The sequence below is a fragment of the Ostrea edulis genome, chromosome 1 (genome assembly GCF_947568905.1).
Source record: "Ostrea edulis chromosome 1, xbOstEdul1.1, whole genome shotgun sequence".
In the NCBI taxonomy this organism is placed as follows: Eukaryota; Metazoa; Mollusca; class Bivalvia; order Ostreida; family Ostreidae; genus Ostrea; species Ostrea edulis.
The window spans coordinates 18,334,167-18,357,346 of NC_079164.1; the positions used below are offsets into that span (position 1 = coordinate 18,334,167).

Sequence of the window (23,180 nt, forward strand, 5' to 3'; positions counted from 1 at the left end):
ACTTCACCACAGATTCACCAAAGTTTAAACATGATAGGAATAAAAAAAAAAAAAAAGAAGATTAAATTCTTTCAGGACACGCGCAAAATGGAAACTTCAATCTCTCTCTCTCTCTCTCTCTCTCTCTCTCTCTCTCTCTCTGCTATTCAACAATTGTTATATGCTATCATATCGTATCAGAAAATCATAGATGTATAAAATACATGTAAAGATGAGGAAATTTAATAACTTGTGGGATTATATATGTACATCTAGGTCTTATAGCTTCTGCAAAAAAACTGATCTGTCGAATTTCCTTACTAAACTTCTGAAGAAAAAAAACAGCCCCAGTATAGATTTTTCACCGTGTATCATCATCCTTGGCTAGCAAAGATGATATGATCTTAGCTCGATTTCCGGGCTACCATAATCGAATGTGTTAAAAATGTATGGTTCAACTTCAGAATATTTTTTTTCTGATGTGATATAAATAGGTTCTATGATACCAAGTACCACAATTGCTTTTGGGTTAAAGAAGGTGTTGCACGTCTCATGTGATAATTTCCCTAAAGATGTTGCATGAAAGATCGAAAAATTTAAGTTATATTCAAATATATATGATAAAACCAATTGGAACGTATGTCTTTATTCAATATTTTTTGAAAATAAGTTTATAAGACGTGTATTGACAAAATTAGCCAAAATAGTTCGGGTTTAAATCAAACAATAGGCGATTTATATGATTTTTAGCGTTAAAATGGAGGGGTATCCCCGAATTTGAATAAAACTGCCTCCGTGAAACAAAATGAAGTTAGCATGAACATGTTCTTCGAGTTTTCCTCTAAAAAACTGTCGCTATGAAATTTTGTTTCACGAGGGCATTTTTTTGTAAATTTAAAAAAAAGTCAAAACGACTTCACTAGTATTATTTTCAACTTCACCTGTAAGTTAATTTTCCTTAGAAATGTATGGTCTACTGCGTGGTTAGTTTCTGTGGAAACGAGAGGGTTATTTATATTCTGTCTTTCGGATAGGAAAGACCGAATATAAATAACCCCCTCGTTTCCACAGAAACTACTGCGTGGTTCGATGGATAAGGTCGTCGACTTTTATGTGTAAAGATGTTTTCTATTTTTAAAACGACTGGGTTCGACTCCCTCACGAACACATTTTTTTTTCATATTACGTTTTCCATCTCGATTTTTTTTTCTTAACTGAAACACGCTTCTAGTTTTTATAAATGTTTCAAGTCAAATCTCTGTTTATTACCATGTGCGGAGTTTGAAATACGCTTCCAACCTGGACACTGTTTAACTTGTGAAAAGGACTCTCAACAAACACGCCGAATACAGCATTCAATGCCTATGTTTTAATAGTCAAGGCTGCTAACGAGAACTTGTAATGTTGCATGTTTTTCTGAATGAAAGTTGTTGACAAAGGCATGGTACCTTTTCACGAAAAACCGTTGTGAACTTTGCAAAGCTTTGGAAGAAAACTTTAAGGCCACACAAGGTAAATAACCGTTAAACAGTTTGAGTTTATATGTATTCCAGTAGCAAAGTGCTATGTTGAATCAATTTTTACAGGTGTATGTACTTTGAATAATGTTGAACTTTATTGATGCGTATTAAACTTCCCATATTTTATTTTGTGGGCAGAGTCATGTACAGTTGCCAATTGTTGGTTGTAGAAAATAATACTTACGAGTATAAGAGCTTTTGGACTGTAGTAGTATAGAATATTAAATGTTTGATACACTCGTAACATGTAACCGTATACATTGTATCTGATACTCAGAAAAAAGAAGACAATTTAATTTTCAAGATTTCAAAAATTATCTTTAGACTACATGTATAATGTATTGACACATAAAATGTATTAGGCTTGTCCCTAGTACTGGCGAATCCTTCAGGTATTTAAATGGCAAATACGCAATAAGAGTATAAATATGAATGAAGGTCAGTTCTACGTCACGAATGTTGGCACGGAAAATGAAAGTCCAGAACTTCTACATGGCTACCTGGGCCTCATTTCCCACGGAAAATTTAAATATCACGCAAAAGAGATTATATTATTTACAACGAAGCAAGTGGGCATACCAAGGCTTTGAAAGCTTCTAACTATATAGTAATTTTGTATCATGCAGTGACCTCCTCTTATGGTGGGTCATTCCAGTCTCGGGTGGTATGTTGGAATATTAAGGACACCCGATGCATTTTTGTCCTTGATTTTGGAATTTGGGGTGAGTTGCGGGAGCGGGTCCAGAAAATTTTCAAATGGGGATTGTTACCCAATTTTGTACCTTTTTCGTCTCAAACGTATGTGGGTGGTTGGCGTTGAATGCCCCCCCCCCCCCTTTCAACCTAAGGAAGGGTTGCAAACCCAGTAAATCCACCACTTCTTTTCTTCTTTCATGTTTCCATTCTGGATGTTCTGGAAATACAGGCGCTTATTTCATAAAATTCGCAAGCTATACTAGATGATGTGTTATTATATAGTATAGCTTGCGAAGTTTATGAAACAAGCGCCTGTATGTCTGGAAACGATCATATGCTTGATGATTTGTAGCCGCTCTTCTAGTTCTACTTACAGACTTTTATTCTAGAGGGTCATATCTTGGGCGGCTGAAAGGGTAAGAAAGACGTATAATGCAAAACGAACAATTATTTTTTCAAAAACAAACTGAAATACAAAACAAACCAGCTCAAAATAAAATCAGCAGACTCCCTTGCAAAACCAACGATCATGGATGCAAAACCAAAAGTCATTAACTGGATGGTGTACAAAAAAAGACAGACATTATCTGAATATTAACGCTAGCTGGCGCGTGAGTATATTTACGTAATCACCATACAGTTTATGTGTACCTATTTTGAGAAGTTCCCGCGAATGCCAATCATGTCCGACTCTCAGAAGTTCAGAACGCCAACATATCAGAAGCTGCAAAACTTTTGAACTGAGAAAATTAAAACCATTTTATGTGAGAACAACATTCTTCCTCTTGTAAGTTCCTGTGAGGATACCCCGATACAAATTATATTGGTTTTACCACACCCGTTCCTATGATACTCCAATATTGTAAAACCACAAACAAGATTGAATCGTTATCCAGAGGTCTGCGATTTGAACTACACAGTGCAAGGGTGACAGAATTAAAGCGAACTTTTACATTCTTTTCCCCCTCTCTACTTGAATCATTCAGTGATCACCCAGTTATGGTGGGAAGAGCTTAATCTCGGCTGAGATTCGGCTCTCGGAGCAGTCCTCCATAATTCATGTCTGGAAATTTATATTCAGCTTCAGTCGGTTCTAGCAATTAATGTGCACTTCGGTGACACTGCTGTTCACTTCAAATAAGTTAGTTGACTATTAAACCAAATCTGCATCATGCAAGTTATCAATGCTGCATTACTTACCGTCTAAGTATGTAAATTCCATAAAGTAAACTAGCACTAAATTTTCCGTTCAAATGAAGACTTCCATGGCGCAATATTTTATCTCCTGAAATTGAAGAGTTCCTATAGTCTTTTTTTATCAACTTACTGCATGATATATTGCATCTCCACATACCTACTTGTATATCGCTAATTCAAAAAACAAACTATAGGAACTCTTCAATTTCGAGATATAAAATATTGCGCCATGGAAGTCTTCATTTGAACAGAAAATTTAGTGAGTAGGCCTATATTTTCATTTTGGTATTTTCATTCCTAGACGGTAAGCAATGCAAAATTGAAATTGATATAGAGTTAGTTCAACAGTTAAATCACTTATTTGAAGCGAACACCAATGTCACCTAAGTGCATATTAATTTCTAGAACCGGCTGAAGCTGAAAGTAAATTTCCAGACATTAATTATGAAGGACTGATCCGAGATTCGGTGAAGGCATCAATCCAAATATTCAGCCAAGCCGAAATCTCAGCCGATATTAGGAAGAGCTGTGTCGGTTGAGTCAAAGACCCAGGGGTCGCTACGGTAGCCGGATTGGTTTAACCACTGCATACTGACTGCCTGGGTTCGTCTATACACATAAATACTTCTCAGCTGCAACATTACATTCCTACCCTTATCCTAGACAGCATGCGGACATTTTGACCCAATTTTTCATGTTTTGAGATTTTTTGAAGCTCCTACTTTTATTTTTATGAATAGATAGATCTTCACCTTTCATCTATCACTGCAACTTTTAGCATTTCATTTTTTTTTGTCCCCTTATATATATATATATCAGACATGGGGTCAATTACATTCAAAGTAATCGATTATAATTACAGATTACATTGAAATTTATTATTACAATTACATCTATTTTGAAATGTAATTGATTATAATTACAATTACTTTGAAAAGTAATCAATTACAATTACAGATTACTTTTAGATACCTTTGCTGAGCAAAGCTTTATCTTTACTACTGCACCCATCCCACTCTAAACCAAGACCTACAATGTAGCTGTTATTTGTCTCATAACTAAAACCCACATATTATAAATATTCCAGGTGACATGTCACACTCTAGGGAACTTAGATAATAGCACCCAGTTTTCAGTGCACAAGTTGTTTGTTTAGTATCTGTCAATTAGTAGAAATTCAACTGTAGAGATCAAGTGTATCTAAACTGAATTCCAAGAAAGACAACCATGAGGTTTCTGTTTCATTAATGTAAATAAAAGGTGTATAAAACCTTCATCTTCCGATAGCCATTTTTGTTGTTGTTTTTGTTTTGTGGTTATGAAGGTTGGATTACCCCATCAGGAAATTTAATAAAACATTAAAACTTGATAAAACAACGGTGAAATCTATAGGCTGTTCCAAAAACAAATATGGGGGAGGGGTACATGGCCTGCTTTTTTTTCAACTGAAAGAAGATAAATCTATTCTACAACAGTGAATCTGAAAATTGCATGAAAGCCTTTTAATATAAAATTCAGATAGCATTATAACGCTATAACCTAGTGCCAGACCGGAAAGTAATGTGCTAAGTGGCCATCATTGATCCACATTCTCTGGAGGATCTTATAACTGGTATAACCAGGTTAAAATGTTTAAATAACTTTCAAAATTATGATGGGAAGTGTTGATATGTAAACTAAAAATTGGTATGGCATTGTAACCTATGCCACAGAGGAAATCCGGGAAAACAACTAAGTTTAACATTCAGATTTTGCATAACAAACTTATTGATGAGCAAATATCTGTGTTGTAAGCGCAAAGGCAGTTGTCTGGGGTCCACACCACAACATCAGAGCATTGTAACTTGTTAACCATGCTTGCTGTTTGACATAGAATTTGATCACAAACTCATTCCACTACTAAGGGCGCCAACTCTATTTCGAGGTTTTTTTGTAAAATAAAACATATAGAATGAAATAAATTAATAAATGCATCTGATTTAAATGAATAAGATATCAAGAAATAATATTTATATTAAAAAAAATCATTAGAAGAAAACTTGTTGATAATAAAAAAAAACATGAAAAAAAATACAAAATTAATGAAAGTAATCAAAAAAGTAATCTAAAAATAATCATGATTACAGGGTAAAATTAATGTAATCGATTACAATTACAATTACATGTAATCTAAAAAGTACACGATTACAGATTACATGAAAATCTGTAATCGATTACAGCCGATTACGATTACAAATTACGATTACCCCATCTCTGGTATATATATATATATATATATAGGCCAACATTGTAAATATTATTTTCACACAGGCATTCAACGTTTTTTTAAAAATATCTATAATCTAAAAAAATTGTCTTCCTGTAAATATTCACGTGAATATTATGTTTATACACTATATATATATATATATATATATATATATATATATATATATATATATACATACATATGTGGGGGGGGGGCCAAAAAAAATTATATTGAAATGCTAAAATACAATTTTGTTTTTTACAAAACGGTACTCCAAAACATGGAGGAAACTATTGTAAACCAACCTATACTTGGAACTACTTTGTGTTTCAATTTTCATCAAAACTCGATCATTTATTTTTCTGTCATAAACATTACGTATCCTTCTTATTAATTTCCGGAATTTTATAACTGATCGCACGGTATCCTGGGTGTTGAAATTATATGCGAATATCGGTTTCCTGTTTGGATTGGATTGCTAGCCAAGAGTTAGTCGGACGATACATACGTCATTGTTCGCTGTCACAGTGCGAAAATGGCCACAGAAGAATTTAATCTTGAAAAACTGGATAGATTGTTTTCTAAGTGTAATGAGGGAGGTGTAATCATGATGGACGCTTATGTAGATGCGTATGAAGAATTAAGCAAGTAAGGAAATTTAAAAAAAATCAATACCCCACTTTTGCTTTAATCCTTGATTGAAAATTCGGGGCATAAACCAACTTTTGTATTCTACTCTTTTAAGTCCCTCAGAAACTGTTTACTGACATGCTGCTCTGCAGTCAATTTTAATAACGAATTGTATTGATAAATCACAATTGTCCCAGAACTCATCATTAAGCCTTAGGGATTTTAATGGAATTGATTTTTACAGGTAGGCCTACATATATTTTACAGGTTGTTTTCCATTCTTGGATCAGTATTCGGTTTTGTTACGGCAGATGTAGTGGAGAAAATTGGCATTCTTCGAGAGTATCGCAGAAGTGAAATATCCGAGAAGTATGTGACAATACAAAGCATGATTCAGCACGAAGTAGAAACCAACACTACGAACAACAAGAAGAAGGCATCCGGAGCAAGGACCCTGCTACGGCTTCACAGAGCTCTGGAATTTACTGCCAGACTGATGAAGGATCTGAAGGTAGCCGACGAACATGAAAAGATGTCCCACATTACGAAAACAGCCTATGATGACACGCTGGCTCATTTTCATCCCTGGCTTATACGAAAAGGGGTGCATGTAGCTGTTTATACTCTACCTTCAAGAAAACATTTTCTTGAAAAACTGAAAGTGGATGACCATGAAAAAGCTAAAGATTTACTGGCCAAGGTGTCTGATCTTCAGAAGGATATACACTGTATCACGGAGGAGTTGTATGCAAAGGAGAAACTACTAGATTTACCTTAATTAGCCGTCTTAATATGAATTGATACACTTGTCTGTGATTCACTATTTTTTCCTTTTACATGTTTCTGTGACTTGTATGTACTAGGTAATTTTTCAGATGTCATTTTTGTATGTAATCAGAGCTGACACTTTATTTGCAACAGTGAAGATGAAATTTGTTTGTGAATATCATATTACATATACAACATACACTTGTGTATATTTATCCATGATTGTGAGACAAAAGAAAGCTTGTAAACAGAAAATTTTCTGTATAAACTAGTATATTATACAAACACCCCCCCCCCCCCCCCCATAATTATCTCCCAAGGTAAATTTCTGGTTGGTTTTGATGAAATTCATTCCAACCATTAACCTCAGTAATGTAGGTATTTTTTTGTTGTAATTTTAGAAGATACAACTTAAATACTTTGATTTTAGAATATTTCTTTACTTAACCATTCATGTATGCAATTTTCAAACAAAAAATTAACTTTGTGATTAAATTATTTTATCCTCACAATAGTTGGAACTTGGAAGTAAAATTTTTGTTGTCGTAAAAGCAAGACAATAAATTTAATTCACAGTAGTGACTTCCTGACAATATTTTGCAAAAAGTGATGTTTTTGAAAGTTGTGACTCCCACCCTTCTTTTATTTTTTTTTTAAAGAAAAAAAACCTACCCTCTTTAAAACATTTTTCAAAATCTATACTGCAACATGTACCCACAGAACTGACCTTTAACCTTCAAAGTGGAGCAGGTGTCTGTTGATCACATTATTCAGTGCCTCTTAATAATTCAGTAATATGATAATGAATTTAACTATGAATACCCAATGTATGTACTATGCATATGTAAAACATTTATATTTAGATAATGATATGACAGGAAGTACTTACATGGAATCCAGATATATTGTTAGTAAAGATAACATATAATTTAAGGGGGGGGGGGGGGGGGGGGGGGTATGCTATCAAGAGCTGGAGACTTATTCAAGAGTATGAGGGGGTATAATATTTCATAATTTTATGCTCATACAATGTACTAGAGATAACAGATTACAATGGTTAACTTTACCATTGGTCGGAAAGCTGGTAAACCAGTTTCAGAATCAAGTTTGGCCTACTTTGCTGTATTTGAATCAGTGTACATCTATCAGGGCTTGAAACAATCTAATTAAAATCAGACCTTCTCTAACCGTTATACTAACGGTTAGAGAAGGTCTGATTTTAATTAGATTGGGCTTGAAACTAACTTTTCATGTCACCAGTCCAGCCTGACTGATAAGGTAGATCTATATTTCCAACCAGTCCACAGCAAAATTTACCAGTCCACCAGAGTTTTCCAGAAATAATTAACATATTTCGTTAATGTCATTAAAATTAAATAATGGAATTAAACTCAATATGCCTCAGACAATATTTTAACACTTATGCGAGATTTATGTTTACTAACCGGGTTCATGTGATATCTACAGAGGAATGCTAAATGCGTATTTAAAATTTGATATTAGTAGGTTTTTCAAAATGACAAATTAGAAAATTTACTTTACCCATAGGACTGACTAAAACAAATGTCAATCAGTCCGTTAACCAGTCACAAACTGACGAGCGTATGTGAATTTCGAGCCCTGACTATTAAACACCCAAAAGACTTTTTTTTTTAAATTGTACCAATAAATTTATAATTATTTGATTTAATTACTAATTAGTGACAGTCAACACAATTTTTTAAAAAAGAAATCCATTAAACTGCACAAAGCTCATTTCCCTGTGTTTTAATATATTGTTATTGCACTTTTACCAAGAGTGGTAGATTGTTTTTGGCGAGTTTTTAAAGAAAAAGTTTTCATTATTTATAAACAATGTAGATTTTGCATCAAGTCATCATAAAATGTCAAATTTAATGCATTGAATTGATATACACACCCAACATTCCTGTTGATGGTGGGGCCAATATTTGAAATTGACAGAGTTTCTGCGACAGACAATATTAAGTGATTTGATATTAAAAATGATATATATGTGACAGTATTGATTTTATCATTCACTTAAATTGCTGGTTAATTGGATGGAACATTTTGGAAACTAACCGATTACATTTTAATTTGATTATCATCTTGAGCCGAAACTATACCTAATAATTCAAATAAAGCTTATTTACTCAACAGTCTGATTAAAATGATATCCGCTCCAGTAATATGTCGTCACACACACATTACAGGAGCGGATCAAAAATCTTATTTAATTAGATTAATGTACTCAAGAAAAACTAATTCTTTATACAATTTGTTTGGTATTTTAGAAATATTATGTACAATGTTACATGTAGAGAATTGTTAGAAAGAGAAGAAAAAAAATTTGTGATGGGGAAAAAATTCAATGAATAAAATGGGTATTTTGGGGTGTTTTATATGAGCAATTGGGTTCATATTGTGATAGTTCCACGACATTGCAGAGGACTCTGCAACCTGTTTGAAGTTTGCATTTATAATATACTTGTGTTTCATTTGCATGATTAACTATGTTGCTGCTCCGATTTGTGAACTTTATCTGCTGCTTTACCATTCATACACTATTATTTTCAGAAGTGATTAGACACTGTCATCATTTTCCTGTGATGTTGTTTGCACCAAGATTTACATTGATACACTTTTACTTATTTTTATTGTTTATTTTACAGTTTATATCACTAATACGAACACTAATAAAATACTCGTGTTTGTACAAAGTTTAATTTTGTTATTCCTAAGGGGCGAGATCAATAGTTCGAAGTCTGAGAAAAAACTAAATTCACATAGTTTTCACCAAGACACCCCCCCCCCCCTCCTGTCCTTTAAAACAACACAGTATACCTTTTTTAAAAAATGTATATTTACAAATGAAAGTGTACATTAAAACTTGAATGTTCATTAAAATGTAATATTGTGTGGTTTTTAACAGTCGCTTGTTTTTTCTCTTTTTTTTTCACTAAAGTGTAATCGATGTCGGATAACAGAAACTTACTGGAGATTTTATCCCCCTAACTATTTGAATTTAGATTTTTATCCGACATCAATATTTTGATCTCACCCCTAAAGTTCTGAATGGGATTCAGTGCACATTTAAAGGCTCTCAACAATGTTCTCAAGAAGCCAGACAACCCCACACAGGAAACAGGATATAATGAGCTATTGCATATCACAAAGAGTGTAAATATCCTACAACATTCTAATATTCAGTGTCAAATTTTACACCCTGCCAACAAATTGCAGGGTATTTATGTCCTCATGCTGACAGACCAGCCAAGGGGCAGATATCTGGCAATTGGCACTGATTTTCTGGCGGTAAAGCTTGAAGGAACTGATTTTTCATCCCAATATTCATTAATTAACTAACTGCCAAATAATTAAGGACGCCCACCCCTTCCTTGGTTTTAAGTGAAGCTTCAAGAGCACCGTCATTCATTTTCATGATCATCTTGACTTCCAACTTGCATTTTCAGTATTTTTAAAACAATCTGTTTATTTTTTAAATTTATGTGTCATTTTCCAACACTGAAGTGAAGACTCACAACTGTACTACCAGTACCTTGTCATCTGCTCAAGTTGTAACGGCCATATTATCGCATTTAACAGGAAATAACTGAAGTTGAAAATGTCAAAACATTTTAAAAAACCAGTTTTTACAATATAATGGCATACTTTGCAAAATTGTGAAAAAAGAAGTTATTTGTCTAATACTGCAATGATTAGGCCATATATATTGTTAGCTTCTTGTGCTAAAAATTTCTACATTTGATGTTTTGGTGGTTTTTAAAGCTACAAGTTTAAATACCTTAAGTAATTTCTTTTTTTTTATGAAGAATTGGTCCTATGTTAAATATTATTCTAGTACACTTATTTTAATGTTTTTAAACACTAGCTTAGAGAAGATTATACACAATATTATATAAAAAAAACAACTTGCTTTTAAAAGATTAAACACCAAATAATTATCTCACCATGTTGAAAGAGACAATTGAGTTATTCCCCCATTCAATATGCACTGCGGTAGCTTTCAGAGCCTGGGAAACTAAAGAAAAAATTAAGACATGCCTATAAATTGCTAGAGAAGACTGAATTTGATTATATATTGACTATTATAGGTATATTAATAAATAATCCATTGAATTAACATTATATATTGATAATACAATAAAGAAATTAGTTTTTATGCTGCTACACTGTATGTCATGCCGATAACAGAATGTGACATCCTTTGATGTTTATCGTAACCATGGTGAAATGTACATTGTACTTCCATTGAAAATTTTATATTTTGATTGACAGCAAATTCAAATTTGTGGGTTTCCACTTTCGGACCCTATTGTACAAAGGTTAAATTTAACTGAGTTAACTTGCTATTAACTTTTACATTCATATTAGCATTTTTATCTAAATCTTAACTGACAGTTTCACTTTTGTGCAACTGAGAGTCCAGATTTTGTTGTATTACAACAACATGTTAGAATATTTACTATGTCTTACTAATTCATAAATATAAACTTATTTTATTTGCAAACATAAATCCTCTTTACAATTTCATTTCTTCACCCACAGATTTAAAGACTAAATTTGTTTTACTCAAGTACTCGGTGGTCAGAAGTTTAGTTCAAGAGCTTTCTTTTGTACAGAGTTCTATTTGGCAGGATATGATTGCATGGCTGCTTTAATTGCTAACAATATCACTGAATCATATTCAACCTTGTGAGGAAAAAAATTCTGACAATTTTTTTTTTCAATTACTTTAAATACCCAAGATAATTCTCTCCTTTTATTTGAATAGTCATTTCCAATCACAAACTGTAACATACACAGGACTACAGTATATCCAATGATTTATCCTCCACCTTTGTGGAAGTCCTTTTTCTGTCCTCTCGGTTCGACCCGAAACACTCCACATAAAACCCTCCTCTCCTAGCGGTCTCCAGATCCTGCATCACCTTCTCTTCAGCATTGAAGTTAGCGCTGTAACTTCTAAATCTATCTATAACTTGTAAGTCCTTTTTAGCCTTCTGTTCTGCCTTTCTGTGTCTATGTTCTCTAATGGCTACTAAATTTTCATGGCGATACCTTCGTAGTTTGTGCTGGTTCATTCTGCTTCTTTGCCGTCTGATTTTATCCACGGCCTCTTTGACAGGGCTGTCGTAAAGAGGAGGAGCCTCTTTATCGGTAAATCCTATCAGTGGATTTGGAAGGAGAAAATCTATCTCAGTTATGTGAAGTGTGGGGCATGACTTTGGAATTGATACAGGCACATCCAGTATGACAGAGGTGAGGGAATCCGTCGGACAGAGGATGCCTTTCCTGTGTGATACAGCCCTTCCAGTCTTCTTGGATTCTGAGATCGTTCCAGGGCTTTGTCTAAATCTATGTGAACAATTCTGAGTTCCTATGATTGCTGAAATAAAATCAATTTATTTTACAAAATTATATTCACAGTCAAAAGCATATATTTGTATAATCGCATATGTAGTTATGTATTTCTGTACATTTATTATTTTTAGTACATATATAATTATACATATGTACATTAGTACTGGAGAGGAACAACAATATTCATACCGTACATCGTCGTATTTTATGAAATTTTTCACAAACAACTATCAATCATCACAGCACAGCAATGAACTATACTTTCCCTCTACAAAATTTACAGACATATGTTTCCTCTAATGGTTTCTTACAAAATATATGTGAACAATCTTCATCTTGCACTAGTGAAAAACTTTATTTTATACATAGTTGATTACTTGTTCTAGTTATCTATATATGTAGCTACATGTATGTACATTTGGGGAGAACTCAAGGTCAGATGCATTACGATTGTAATGTATCAAAATTACTGTAGCACATATATCATGAATTCAAAGAAGAGGCCCATGGGCCACATCACTCACCTGATTCACCTTGGTCCATATTTAAAGATTTTCCCTATATATTTGCATGTGTAACTTTGATCCCTATTGTGGCCCCAACTTACTCCTGGGGGCCATGTTTTTACAAACAAATATGCACTATGCCAGAAAGCTTTCATGCAAATGTAAACTTCTTTGGCCCAATGGTTCTTGAGGAGAAGATTTTTAAAGATTTTTTTTTCTATATATTAGTATGTAAAACTTTGATCCCCTATTGTGGCCCCATTCTACCCCCGGGGGCCATGAATTTAATAAACATGAATCTGCACTGTGTCAGGAAGCTCTCGTGTAAATTGCAGTTCTTCTGGCCAAGTGGTTCTTAAAAATTTTTTTGGCTCAGTGGTTCTTGAGAAGATCTTTAAAGATTTTCCCTATATATTTGTATGTAATTTTTTTTATCCTTTATTGTGGCCCCATCCTACCTCCAGGGGCCATAAGTTTAACAAACTTGAATCTACACTATGTCAGGAAGCTTTCATGTAAATTTAAGCTCTTCTGGCCCAGTGGTTCTTGAGAAGATTTTTAAATGACCCCGCCCTATTTTTGCATTTTTGTGATTATCTCCATTTTGGAGGGGGCATGACCCTTCATTGGAATAAACTTGAAAGCCCTTCACCCAAGGATGCTTTTTGCCAAGTTTGGTTGAAATTAGTTCACTGGTTCTAAAGAAGAAGTCCAAAATATAAAAAGTTTACAGACAGACGATGGACAACAGGCGATCAGAAAAGCTCACTTGAGCTAAAAACTTGATGCATATACATGTATACAATATCAAGTTCAGGTGTAAGACAGTGTCTAAACATTTGACAAGTAGAATTATAGATATACAGCTTATAACATCGGAGTGATAGTGAATAATGCTAATATGTTATGAAATTTCTCTCTTGACACAGAGACCTAAGACTTATATATACATGGTGATGTAATGCTCCGTTGTGATGTCATACAACTTGTGAAATGCATTTAATATGTGCTTTTCTATACAGCATCATGAATTTTCTTGGGGAGTCTTATCTAAGCCGAATGGTCTAGAGATCGGTAAAGTCTGACCCCTCAATGGCAACCCTTATGTTCTTGTGGGTTAAATCACAAAATACATCACTGTTGAAACTGAATTCGAACAATACATTGAATGCAAATATGTAGGTTATCCAGAATCTCACGTCACTTGTGTGTGACGTCAGTTGTTTTAGGTAACAATCTATCCTACATGAGAGCTCAATTTCATGCAAGTTTTATTTCTCATAGATTTATGCTTTTTAAAGAAGAGGCCCACAGGCCTTATTAATTAGCTGAGTTTAAAAAAGCACTAACCCCAAAGCCTGTGAAATCTAAAATCATTTTCATATCTAAGCTAAATTAAAATTTTCAGCAGCAGTATGAAACAAAATGTGTTCTTTTAATACACAAATGTCCCCAATAGTATTTATACTGATGGATTGATTGATTGACGTTTTCCGCCACGCTCAACAATTTTTCAGTTATCTGGTGGCACCCAGTTTTTTATTGGTGGAAAGAGAGAACCCAGATACCATGTACCTGGCAAGAGACCACCAACCTTCCGAAAGTTAACTGGGAAACTCTCTCACTTACCAGCGCGAGCGGGATTCGAACCCGCGCCAACCAGAGGTGAGAGGCCATGTGATTTTGAGTGCGATGCTCTAACCACTCGGCCACGGAAGCCCTTATGGAAGACTTTACATTATATATGTTACATTAACACTATATGACTGTTTTGGGTCTGGCCAAGAGTCAGAACCCTGGAGTTACGAAATTCACAATTTTGGTACCTCCCATATTTCTTCTACATATGCATTTAGTTTGTATGTATACAGCATCAGCAAAATTAAAGATAAAGTCTTTCTTAATCAATATGATAATTTTAGCCCCACCCTGGAACTAAAACTCTTTCACCTGGGATCAAGAAATTTACAATTTCGGTAAAGGGCTCCTTCTAAATATCTATTTAGCATCAATATAGCAGAAAGACGTTATTTAAATGTTTTACACATAAACACTAAATGTAAAGTTTGGTCCACCTTGGAGTTGGAACCTTTACAATGGGGATCATGAAATTCAAAATTTGGTAAAGGGCTTCCTGCTCTACATGACTTTGTATTTAGTTTTTCTTACAGATTTTTGGTTCTAGAGAAGAAGAATTTTGAAAATTGGTCAATTCTTGTCCCACCCCTGAGGCCTCTGGGGTACATAAATTCTGAAATTTACAATTTATGTCCCCTTGTCCAAAAAATATTTCATACCAATTTTGAAAAGAATTGGAAAGGTTATCAGAAAGAAATTAAAAATATCCAATTGTTAACGTACGACGACGGATGTGACCAATAGCAGTAAGTTGTTACCAGAGTGACTCGGGTGACCTAGAAAGGCAGTCAGTAAAAGATATTCATTACATGGTTTGTAGGTGACCTAATATGGTTGATATAATTCCAAATATTCTCATCCCCAATGGAATTTTCTGACCAGGTATAAATCATTATATTACATCAACAACAAACTATGTTACTAATAATATTATTTAAAATATTTTTAAAAATATTCACAGAGTTCCATTTTGGGTTAAGATATGAATTTCATAATCCTGAATACAATTTTCCTGTAAATATACCCTTATTTGACAAGTTTATCTAATATTGTCCTGACTGTACTAAAATTACCTTGTGATAGAGTAGACATCTGACATAAATTCATTCTCTGAATGGACTTCCTCAGCAAGTCCATTGAAACAGCAGCCATCTTTACCTAGATATATCTGTAAAAAAAAAAAAATAATGAAGTTTTATAAAGTTTACTACTTCTGTAGTGTGACTAAGTCTATCTATTCTAGCAATTCTATAATATTTTCCCAAAAATTTATCTTAGCTGTGAAATTTGGAAGGGCAGTGAAAAGACGGTTTAGTAACACATCAGTCAATTTGACTGTTCTCTGAATTTTAGTATCACATTTAGTCTCTAAAAGTTCTGGGTTTATTCTGGACACTATTTCATCTTTATTTTCAGTAAACGAGTCTCTTTATTGATTCAGACTTAGCAACCAAATGAATTCAAAAGAATCTGCTGTGGAATAATATGAAGATAAAAACCGGTCATGGCAGCTCAGTGGTAGAGCATTCACTTCATAACCGGAAGGCAGCGAGTTTGAGCCCCACTTATGCCATGGCCGCGTCAAACCTAAAACATTGACATAGGTAGCGATTGCTCCTTTGCCAAATGCTCAGCAATTAGAAGTGAGAATCATGGGTCTCTTGGATATGACCTTAAAAATGGAGGTCCCATGTCATGGCAGGCGTTGGTATGATACACAGGGGCTAAGCCAGTTTGGGCCTGAACTCTGTGAAACCATAAATTATGAGACAATCAGCAAATGAATAGATAATCTCTACATGTATACAATCACTGAAAATTTTGTGATCCGGCGCCGTCATTTTGTTTTGTTTATTATTTAGTTGCTTCTACATTTATTCGTGTTTTAAATTTGAATGCCAAAAATACAAGACTGATGTGCAATTTGTAATTCAAACACCCAGTTTGTTAAAAATGAATGGTATAGTTATTATTGTTACCATTTTTAGCCAACCATCAAATAGAAAAACAGTAATACGACTAAATAGATGAACGAGTTTATGCCAATATGGGTTTCTTTAAATAAAAATATATGATATATTTTCACTTACTTTTTTACCACTTTGAATTTTTTGGTTAATTTAATTTAGTTTTAACTGTCTTTTAAATTACAAACCGGGATGTATGGTTGCTTATAATTGTTTGATTTGAAAGAGAGAGAAAAGATGAGGCTAAATGTGACGTCACAATGCATAGTTTACATTGGCTGGCATTATATTCCCCACGTTAAATGAACAGGCGGATCCTGTAGATATAACTAGGCATTTAGCACAATGGGAATTTCATAAATAATATACATTTTTAAATGAATTCAATTATAATTTACCATACTTAACGGAAAATGATTATCACTAATGCCTTGGAACACAATATTGACCATTTCATGCCTCCCTCAGTCCAATGGTCACACTGTATCAACATATTAATATGTCTTACGGCGTGACCGTGTTTGAGGGCGAAGCAAAAAATATTGGCATTAGTATCTAGATCCATAACAGGACAAAAAATATCCAGAAATATTAGCACCTAACGTGTGAGGACAGCTCAATCAAAGTATTCTAACACTTTTGATCCGCCTATTCATTGAACACGGGAAACGTTATGCAACTGATGTAAACAGTGCATTGTGACGTCATATTCAGCGTCAATGTTTAGCAAATAAACAAACATAGGAAACGTTGTACAATTATATATGACTAAGAAAATAAGATTTACATGCTTTTATGGATTTTATGTAACATCTCAGAATAACGTGAACTAAAGTACACGAGATTCAAAATAGAGAAATACATGTCCACGCGATAGTATTCGAATCGACGCCATTGGGACCAAAATTTTCAAGTTCTAGCCTATAGGTATGGTTTTAATTTTTCATTTATTAGTTTTCTATATTTTCCTTTTAAACATATATATACGTGTTACTTATAGGGAGACCTTCAGGCCGTGAGAGGGCTTCGCCCTCTATTAGCATTGAATTTCAAGCGTGGATCTTGATAATTTTGAATTTTCTGAAAGTCACTAAATTTTTACTGTATGTCAGAGCTACAGATAAGGTGCGTATCAGCGTAAATACTCATTAAATTTTACCAAATACGCATTTAAGTTAAAAATCATGTGTACAATTACACATTAGCGAATGTAGATGCACTTTACACTCCCAAAGTAATGCGTATTAGTCCGCGTATTTGTGATACATGTAGTATGATATAAATATGAATTATCTATTCATATGAATTGAGGTTAGCCCAGGGCTTGATCATACTAGCTGCAGAACTGTAGCTCTCTGAAAAAATATTTTGACATAACAGAGATGTTATGTCAAAATATTTTTTCAGAGAGCTACAGTTCTGCAGCTAGATCATACATGATATTTAGCGCTATGAAATACGTTTTGATGACAATCACAATTTTGAAAAATTGGAAGAGTTAACTCAAAACACTATTATATAGGCCTACTTGTTATACTTTCTTTCTTAAAGAGTTATTGTGCAGTCGAAAGTACAGAAAAAAACTTGTATTATCAATCATGGACGAATGATATACAGAATTGGATCATAATCATGTGACTGAGTGTCTGACATATTCAAATTTAATGCATCAATGATAAATATCAAATTCCCAATAACAATGAATAGTTTTGATAAAAAGAACTGCAAAGGATTTTCCCCGTAAATAGCTGGAGCGGCCTTTTAGTATAAAGTTAAAGTTTAACGGAAGAAGTATCGTTTATCTGGTGACATCTTCTGTGCAAAACAGCAAAGATAATCAGTAAATTAACAAAATACACTTTTGAATTTTTCTGAAAAGCAAAGTACTCTTTGATTTGAAAATCAGGGAGTAAATACTCTTTGTGGTAAAAAATTATCTGGAGCTCTGTATGTACACTAAACTGTAAGTAAAATTCCTTCTTTAGCAAAATTGCAAGAGTGTGGGATAGGGAAATTCCACCGAGGGAACAAGATCCACAGATTAGCTGAGTCCTAGACAGTAAACCTTGTTCCAGAGGTAGAACATCTCTACCTCACACTCGTACTAATGTAGGTTAATTTTATTATTCTGAACTGCATATCCTACAAATGCAGACACTGCATCGACGCGATGCAAATTAAAAATATTCTAGATTCACCCAAAATATTCTAATTCATACTCTCAGCTATACTCAATAAATATACAAATTATTCTATATTATCATATTCGAATTACATTTCATCTTACAATGATAGACAGGCCTATAACCGCTCACAGATGAAGTGGAGTGTCGGCTTAATCACCGTTCAACATGGGCGCCGCCATGTTTCTTTCAAGGTTACACTCTCAAATCCCGACAAATAGGCCAAGGTGATATTTCAATAATATAGATATCTTTTTTTCAATTAGAAAATAAATGTGTTAAACTTTATATTGCCATCAGTCTTTCGATAATAGATTTAGATATTCATTCTGTTGAAGCCATTTGCTTTTCTTTTAGAGTATTTTATTTCTCGGAATGTTTCGAGAGTTTTCATGTCCCTAACGGAAACATCCAAGGGTTTATTGAAGTATGTAAAAACTCGTGACTGTCAGCTTCATCTTTGCACCATCATCGAAATATGAATCCTCCACATTACGCTCTCAAGGTAACTTTTCCTCTACAAACAGACTCTCATATTCTGCCACGACCCAGTATTTGCATTTCAGGTGCCTGTACAAGCAAACTGTCTTCATCTGCTCTGTTGCACTTGGCATTTGCACACTGTTTGCAGCTTGTTCCTGGTAAGCGGTAAATGTAGTACGGCCGAAAGCCGAAAGTCCCGGATAGGGATTTTTTCGAGTTTTCTCTCTTAATGCTGCATGTAATAACATATAATTTGGAGTGGTTACTGTTTGTAACCTAGGTACATAAAAAAAACATAAACTTTTTCTGAGAATTCTTCTACAAAAGTACCAAACCAGAGTTTTCACCTGCCAAAAAGCGGTAAATCTAGTACGTTTTATAAATGTCGGAACCCAAACAAGGTCGAAGACACTGACCGATTCCCACAGCCCCTTTGTAAATACTGGGTTTTAAGTAATCATATTCATGCAAAATATAATTTTAAGTTTCTATCATTATTTCCACAACACAAAATAATAAAAACTGCTGTATTTTGTAATCGTGATATTCTTTTAATCGGAACAAGTAGGTCCCCTTAGTTTGGTAAAGTCGTACCTAAACAGCGTACGCGTACATGTAAAATGATAGTTGAGGATGTCTGTCGGTAATTAGTCATGATTACAACATTAACCATTGATTCCGTTGCCCAGCTCTAACTACGCGAAAGTTCCCCATTCACCCATTCATGTTATTTTGAATAAAAATTTAAACTCCGAAAGTAAAGAAATTATTCCCCCTAAAGTAAATAATGTAACCCAAAATGTGTGCTTTTACAATATTTTGTAATTTTGATTAAGAAAGAAAAGGGAAATATGATAGTACAGTCGTTAATCGTCTTGATGATGGAATGATAATATTAAAATTTGTCGTTCTTCGACGATAAATTACATATAAATTACATGTCCATATGATTACTTTAAACCACACTTCGTATGCATTAGTATCCTACACTGCATCAAAATAATAATTGAATTATAAAATTATTCAATAACGAATATACTTCAACAACTGAAGTTTAAAAAGAAGCACACTATTTATAGTGTATATATATCAAAGTGGATTGAAATATTGCAAAAAAGTGCGTGTACTACACATGTATAATTATAAATAATATGTAGGGTGATACAATAAAATGCACATATAAATGCACCATATATGCAATTGCGATTTATTTAAGTTACCTTAGATATCTAGAACTCAGTCTAATTCAATATTGTCTATAATGCTAAAACGCGGACTTTCGGTAGATCAAAAAATCGGCGACCGTGTTCGGGTTTCGGCATTTATAAAACGTACTAAATTTACCGCTTTTTGGTATCTGAAAACTCTGGTTCATTACCTTCTTTACAGAATTCCCCAAAAAAGTTATATGATTTTTGTTTAATAGGTCACAAACAGTTATCATAATAAGTTTGATGTCATTCTATCAATTATTAAGAAAGAATTCATGCAAAAATCGTTATCCGTGACTTTCGGCATTCGGGTTTCGGTCGTACTACATTTACCGTTTACCCTTGTTCCTGGGGGTAACGGGACGTTTCGACCTCAAAGACATTTCGACCTAGGACATTTCGACTCCATTTTGGGTCGAAGCGTCCCCCTTATTGTTTATATATATATATTACTAGGACGTTTCAACCCCAAAGACATTTCGACCTCATACGTTTCGATGATCAATTGTGTTTCTTTTCGTCTGACGGTTTTAGCCTATTTTTAATGAGGAAATCTCACGTGAAAATCAGTGTTTATAGTAGAAAAATATGAATTTAACTTACTAGACATCTTGAATCGTCAAACTCTTTGGGTGTAACGAGGGTTGTATGGGGTGACTTTCATATGTATTTGGATGTGTATACATTGATCTCATCATTATCGTTTCCACACCAAACACTACCTCTTAATTATTTTTGAAAGGCTTCGCTTTCGAGTCCACCAATTAGCGCCAATTTTGTCACGTTTGATTGCAGTTATCTCGCACGCTGCTCTTTGTACTACAGTCACAGCGACAATTAATGGATATAATAATGAATTCCAATGAAGAAAAAAGCATTTGTTTTCAAACTTTACAAAAATCATTATGTAAATCAAAATCTCCATAACTAACAACACAAGTGGCAAACATTGATACATCTTTATTTAACATCATAAATACATAACACTGACATTCCAAAATCAATTCATAAATACACATAAAACAAAATAAATTATATAAACATACATACATGGAGAGAGAGAGAGTCTTAAGATTAAACTTTGGGTCGAAACGTCCCAGTTATCAATAAAAAAAAATTAGGTGAGACGTTTCGACCCAATATATTCCAGGGTCGAAACGTCTTTAAAGTCGAAACGTCTTGGGTCAAAACGTCCCTGAGGTCGAAACGTCCCACATTCGTTCCTGGTACCCACATCTTTAATAATGAAACATTGATCAGGTTTTATAATTTTGCACACAGATTCAACTAAAGATCAGAAAATTTAAAAGCTTTTGGACATCATGTCTATATCAGATTTCTTGACTTTCCACAAAAATCTGCAGAACAATACACTAGGATACAGTATAAAATTCAGTGGAAATGAGGGGGCTATTTATATTCGGTCTTTCCTATTCCCTTTGTTTCTGTCCTGGTCTTCATAAAGTAAAACGTGGGAAATCAGTCACAATTACCTTTTTATTTATTTTGTTTTCAGTAATTCATTTTCATAAGGCCAAAATAAAAAAATGTTTGTTTCAGGTCGCCCGACCGACCCTAAATGTATCCACTGACCCTATTAATTTTTTTTAATTTTCCGATTTCAATTTATCGATGTACGAACTATTACCCGAAATGCCAAGACATTTATTGTAAATGTATATATATATATATATATATATATCAAAACTCAATCACATACTGAGTATTTTGTCAATTAAACATTGTGCTCTGAACCCATTATTTATCTATTAAACACATTGTATAACAACTTTAACTATCAAATTGCATTAATTCGAAGGCAAATATTTAATTTTTAAAAAAAATATTTAAAAAAAAAATAAAAAACCTACCTACCGACCCTTTTTTAAAATCAGAGGCGGCCTGAAACAAACATATTTTTTTTTTTGCCAAATCAGAAGAATAAGTGTATTCACAGATAAATGTATACCCAACTGCTACATACATCTAAGGACAGTGCCAGTTTCAGAGACAGCGGATAATGATATTAAGTGTAGTGTGAATACATATAAAACTGTAATCAAATCAGTATAATTATAGTTTAGTAAGTACAGTATGCAAGTATAAAAAACATGTACATGCAGGGTCCAGTTGTTCTGAATGTTTTATGCTAAAGCAGGGAGGTTAAAATAGAATAATTATATAAATGAAAACAATTGTACGAAGTGTTAAAGAAAGTATGAATTGTTGACTTGATTACAGGGGGCACCAAGGGACAGTGCCTGTTAACAGTCTGGTAATAAATTATTGTACCAGACTGTTGGTCTTGTACTCCCAGTAACCAAGACAGCTTGCAAGTGTAAAACAAAGAAAATGTGATGAAAAAATAAACTGAAAAGTGAAAAATTTAGATTTCTGTGAGATTTATTAAAAGTAAGACATTTCACGCTTCTTGGGCCTCTAGATATTTTACAAAATGAGGTGATACATGCGCTTAAGGTGGCATTATTTCAACACTTAAGAACAAAAGACTCTTTGAACTCAAGATCTGCGGTTCACCAGCCCAGTGCTTTAACCACTGAGCTACGATGATAGACAAACAAACCGATAGATACAAATAATTTCACAAAACATTTAAATCACCATCTTGTGACGTAGTGTCATAAAGAATATAAGCTTTACTGTAGTGAACTACCTTGTTTATCTGGGAGGTGAATTTTACAGCAAAAGGATGTATTGTTTGAAATGAGGTCGATTTCGTGTGGAATTGAATGTTTTCAATATTTATTT

At 33.7% G+C, this 23,180-nt stretch overlaps 3 protein-coding genes across 6 annotated transcripts in view; 2 read left to right on the forward strand and 1 right to left on the reverse strand.

Annotated features, from left to right (window-relative positions):
* Nucleotides 1-6,069: 6,069 nt before the first annotated feature.
* On the forward strand, nt 6,070-9,759 carry LOC125663069 (ceramide-1-phosphate transfer protein-like). Its single transcript, XM_048895389.2, has 2 exons — nt 6,070-6,288; nt 6,538-9,759. Exons 1-2 carry the CDS (start codon nt 6,176-6,178, stop codon nt 7,046-7,048), a joined length of 624 nt encoding a protein of 207 aa, XP_048751346.1. The 5' UTR covers nt 6,070-6,175; the 3' UTR covers nt 7,049-9,759.
* A 2,048-nt stretch (nt 9,760-11,807) lies between these two features.
* Nucleotides 11,808-19,107, reverse strand: LOC125663029 (uncharacterized). Its single transcript, XM_048895353.2, has 3 exons — nt 18,822-19,107; nt 15,641-15,735; nt 11,808-12,448 (listed from the first exon to the last, which is right to left on the reverse strand). The coding sequence occupies exons 2-3, from the start codon at nt 15,717-15,719 to the stop codon at nt 11,868-11,870; spliced, it is 660 nt and encodes a 219-aa protein (XP_048751310.2). The 5' UTR covers nt 15,720-15,735; nt 18,822-19,107; the 3' UTR covers nt 11,808-11,867.
* The window catches only part of LOC125663108 (type-1 angiotensin II receptor-associated protein-like), a 29,331-nt gene continuing 25,255 nt past the window's right edge, over nt 19,105-23,180 (forward strand). For 2 of the 4 annotated variants that reach the window (XM_048895430.2, XM_048895423.2), the window contains exon 1: nt 19,105-19,222. In XM_048895430.2, the coding sequence (XP_048751387.1) occupies nt 19,196-19,222 (27 nt within the window). In that variant the 5' untranslated portion in view covers nt 19,105-19,195. The remainder of the gene's footprint in view (nt 19,223-23,180) is intronic. The other 2 variants (XM_048895441.2, XM_048895435.2) reach the window with 2 other exon arrangements.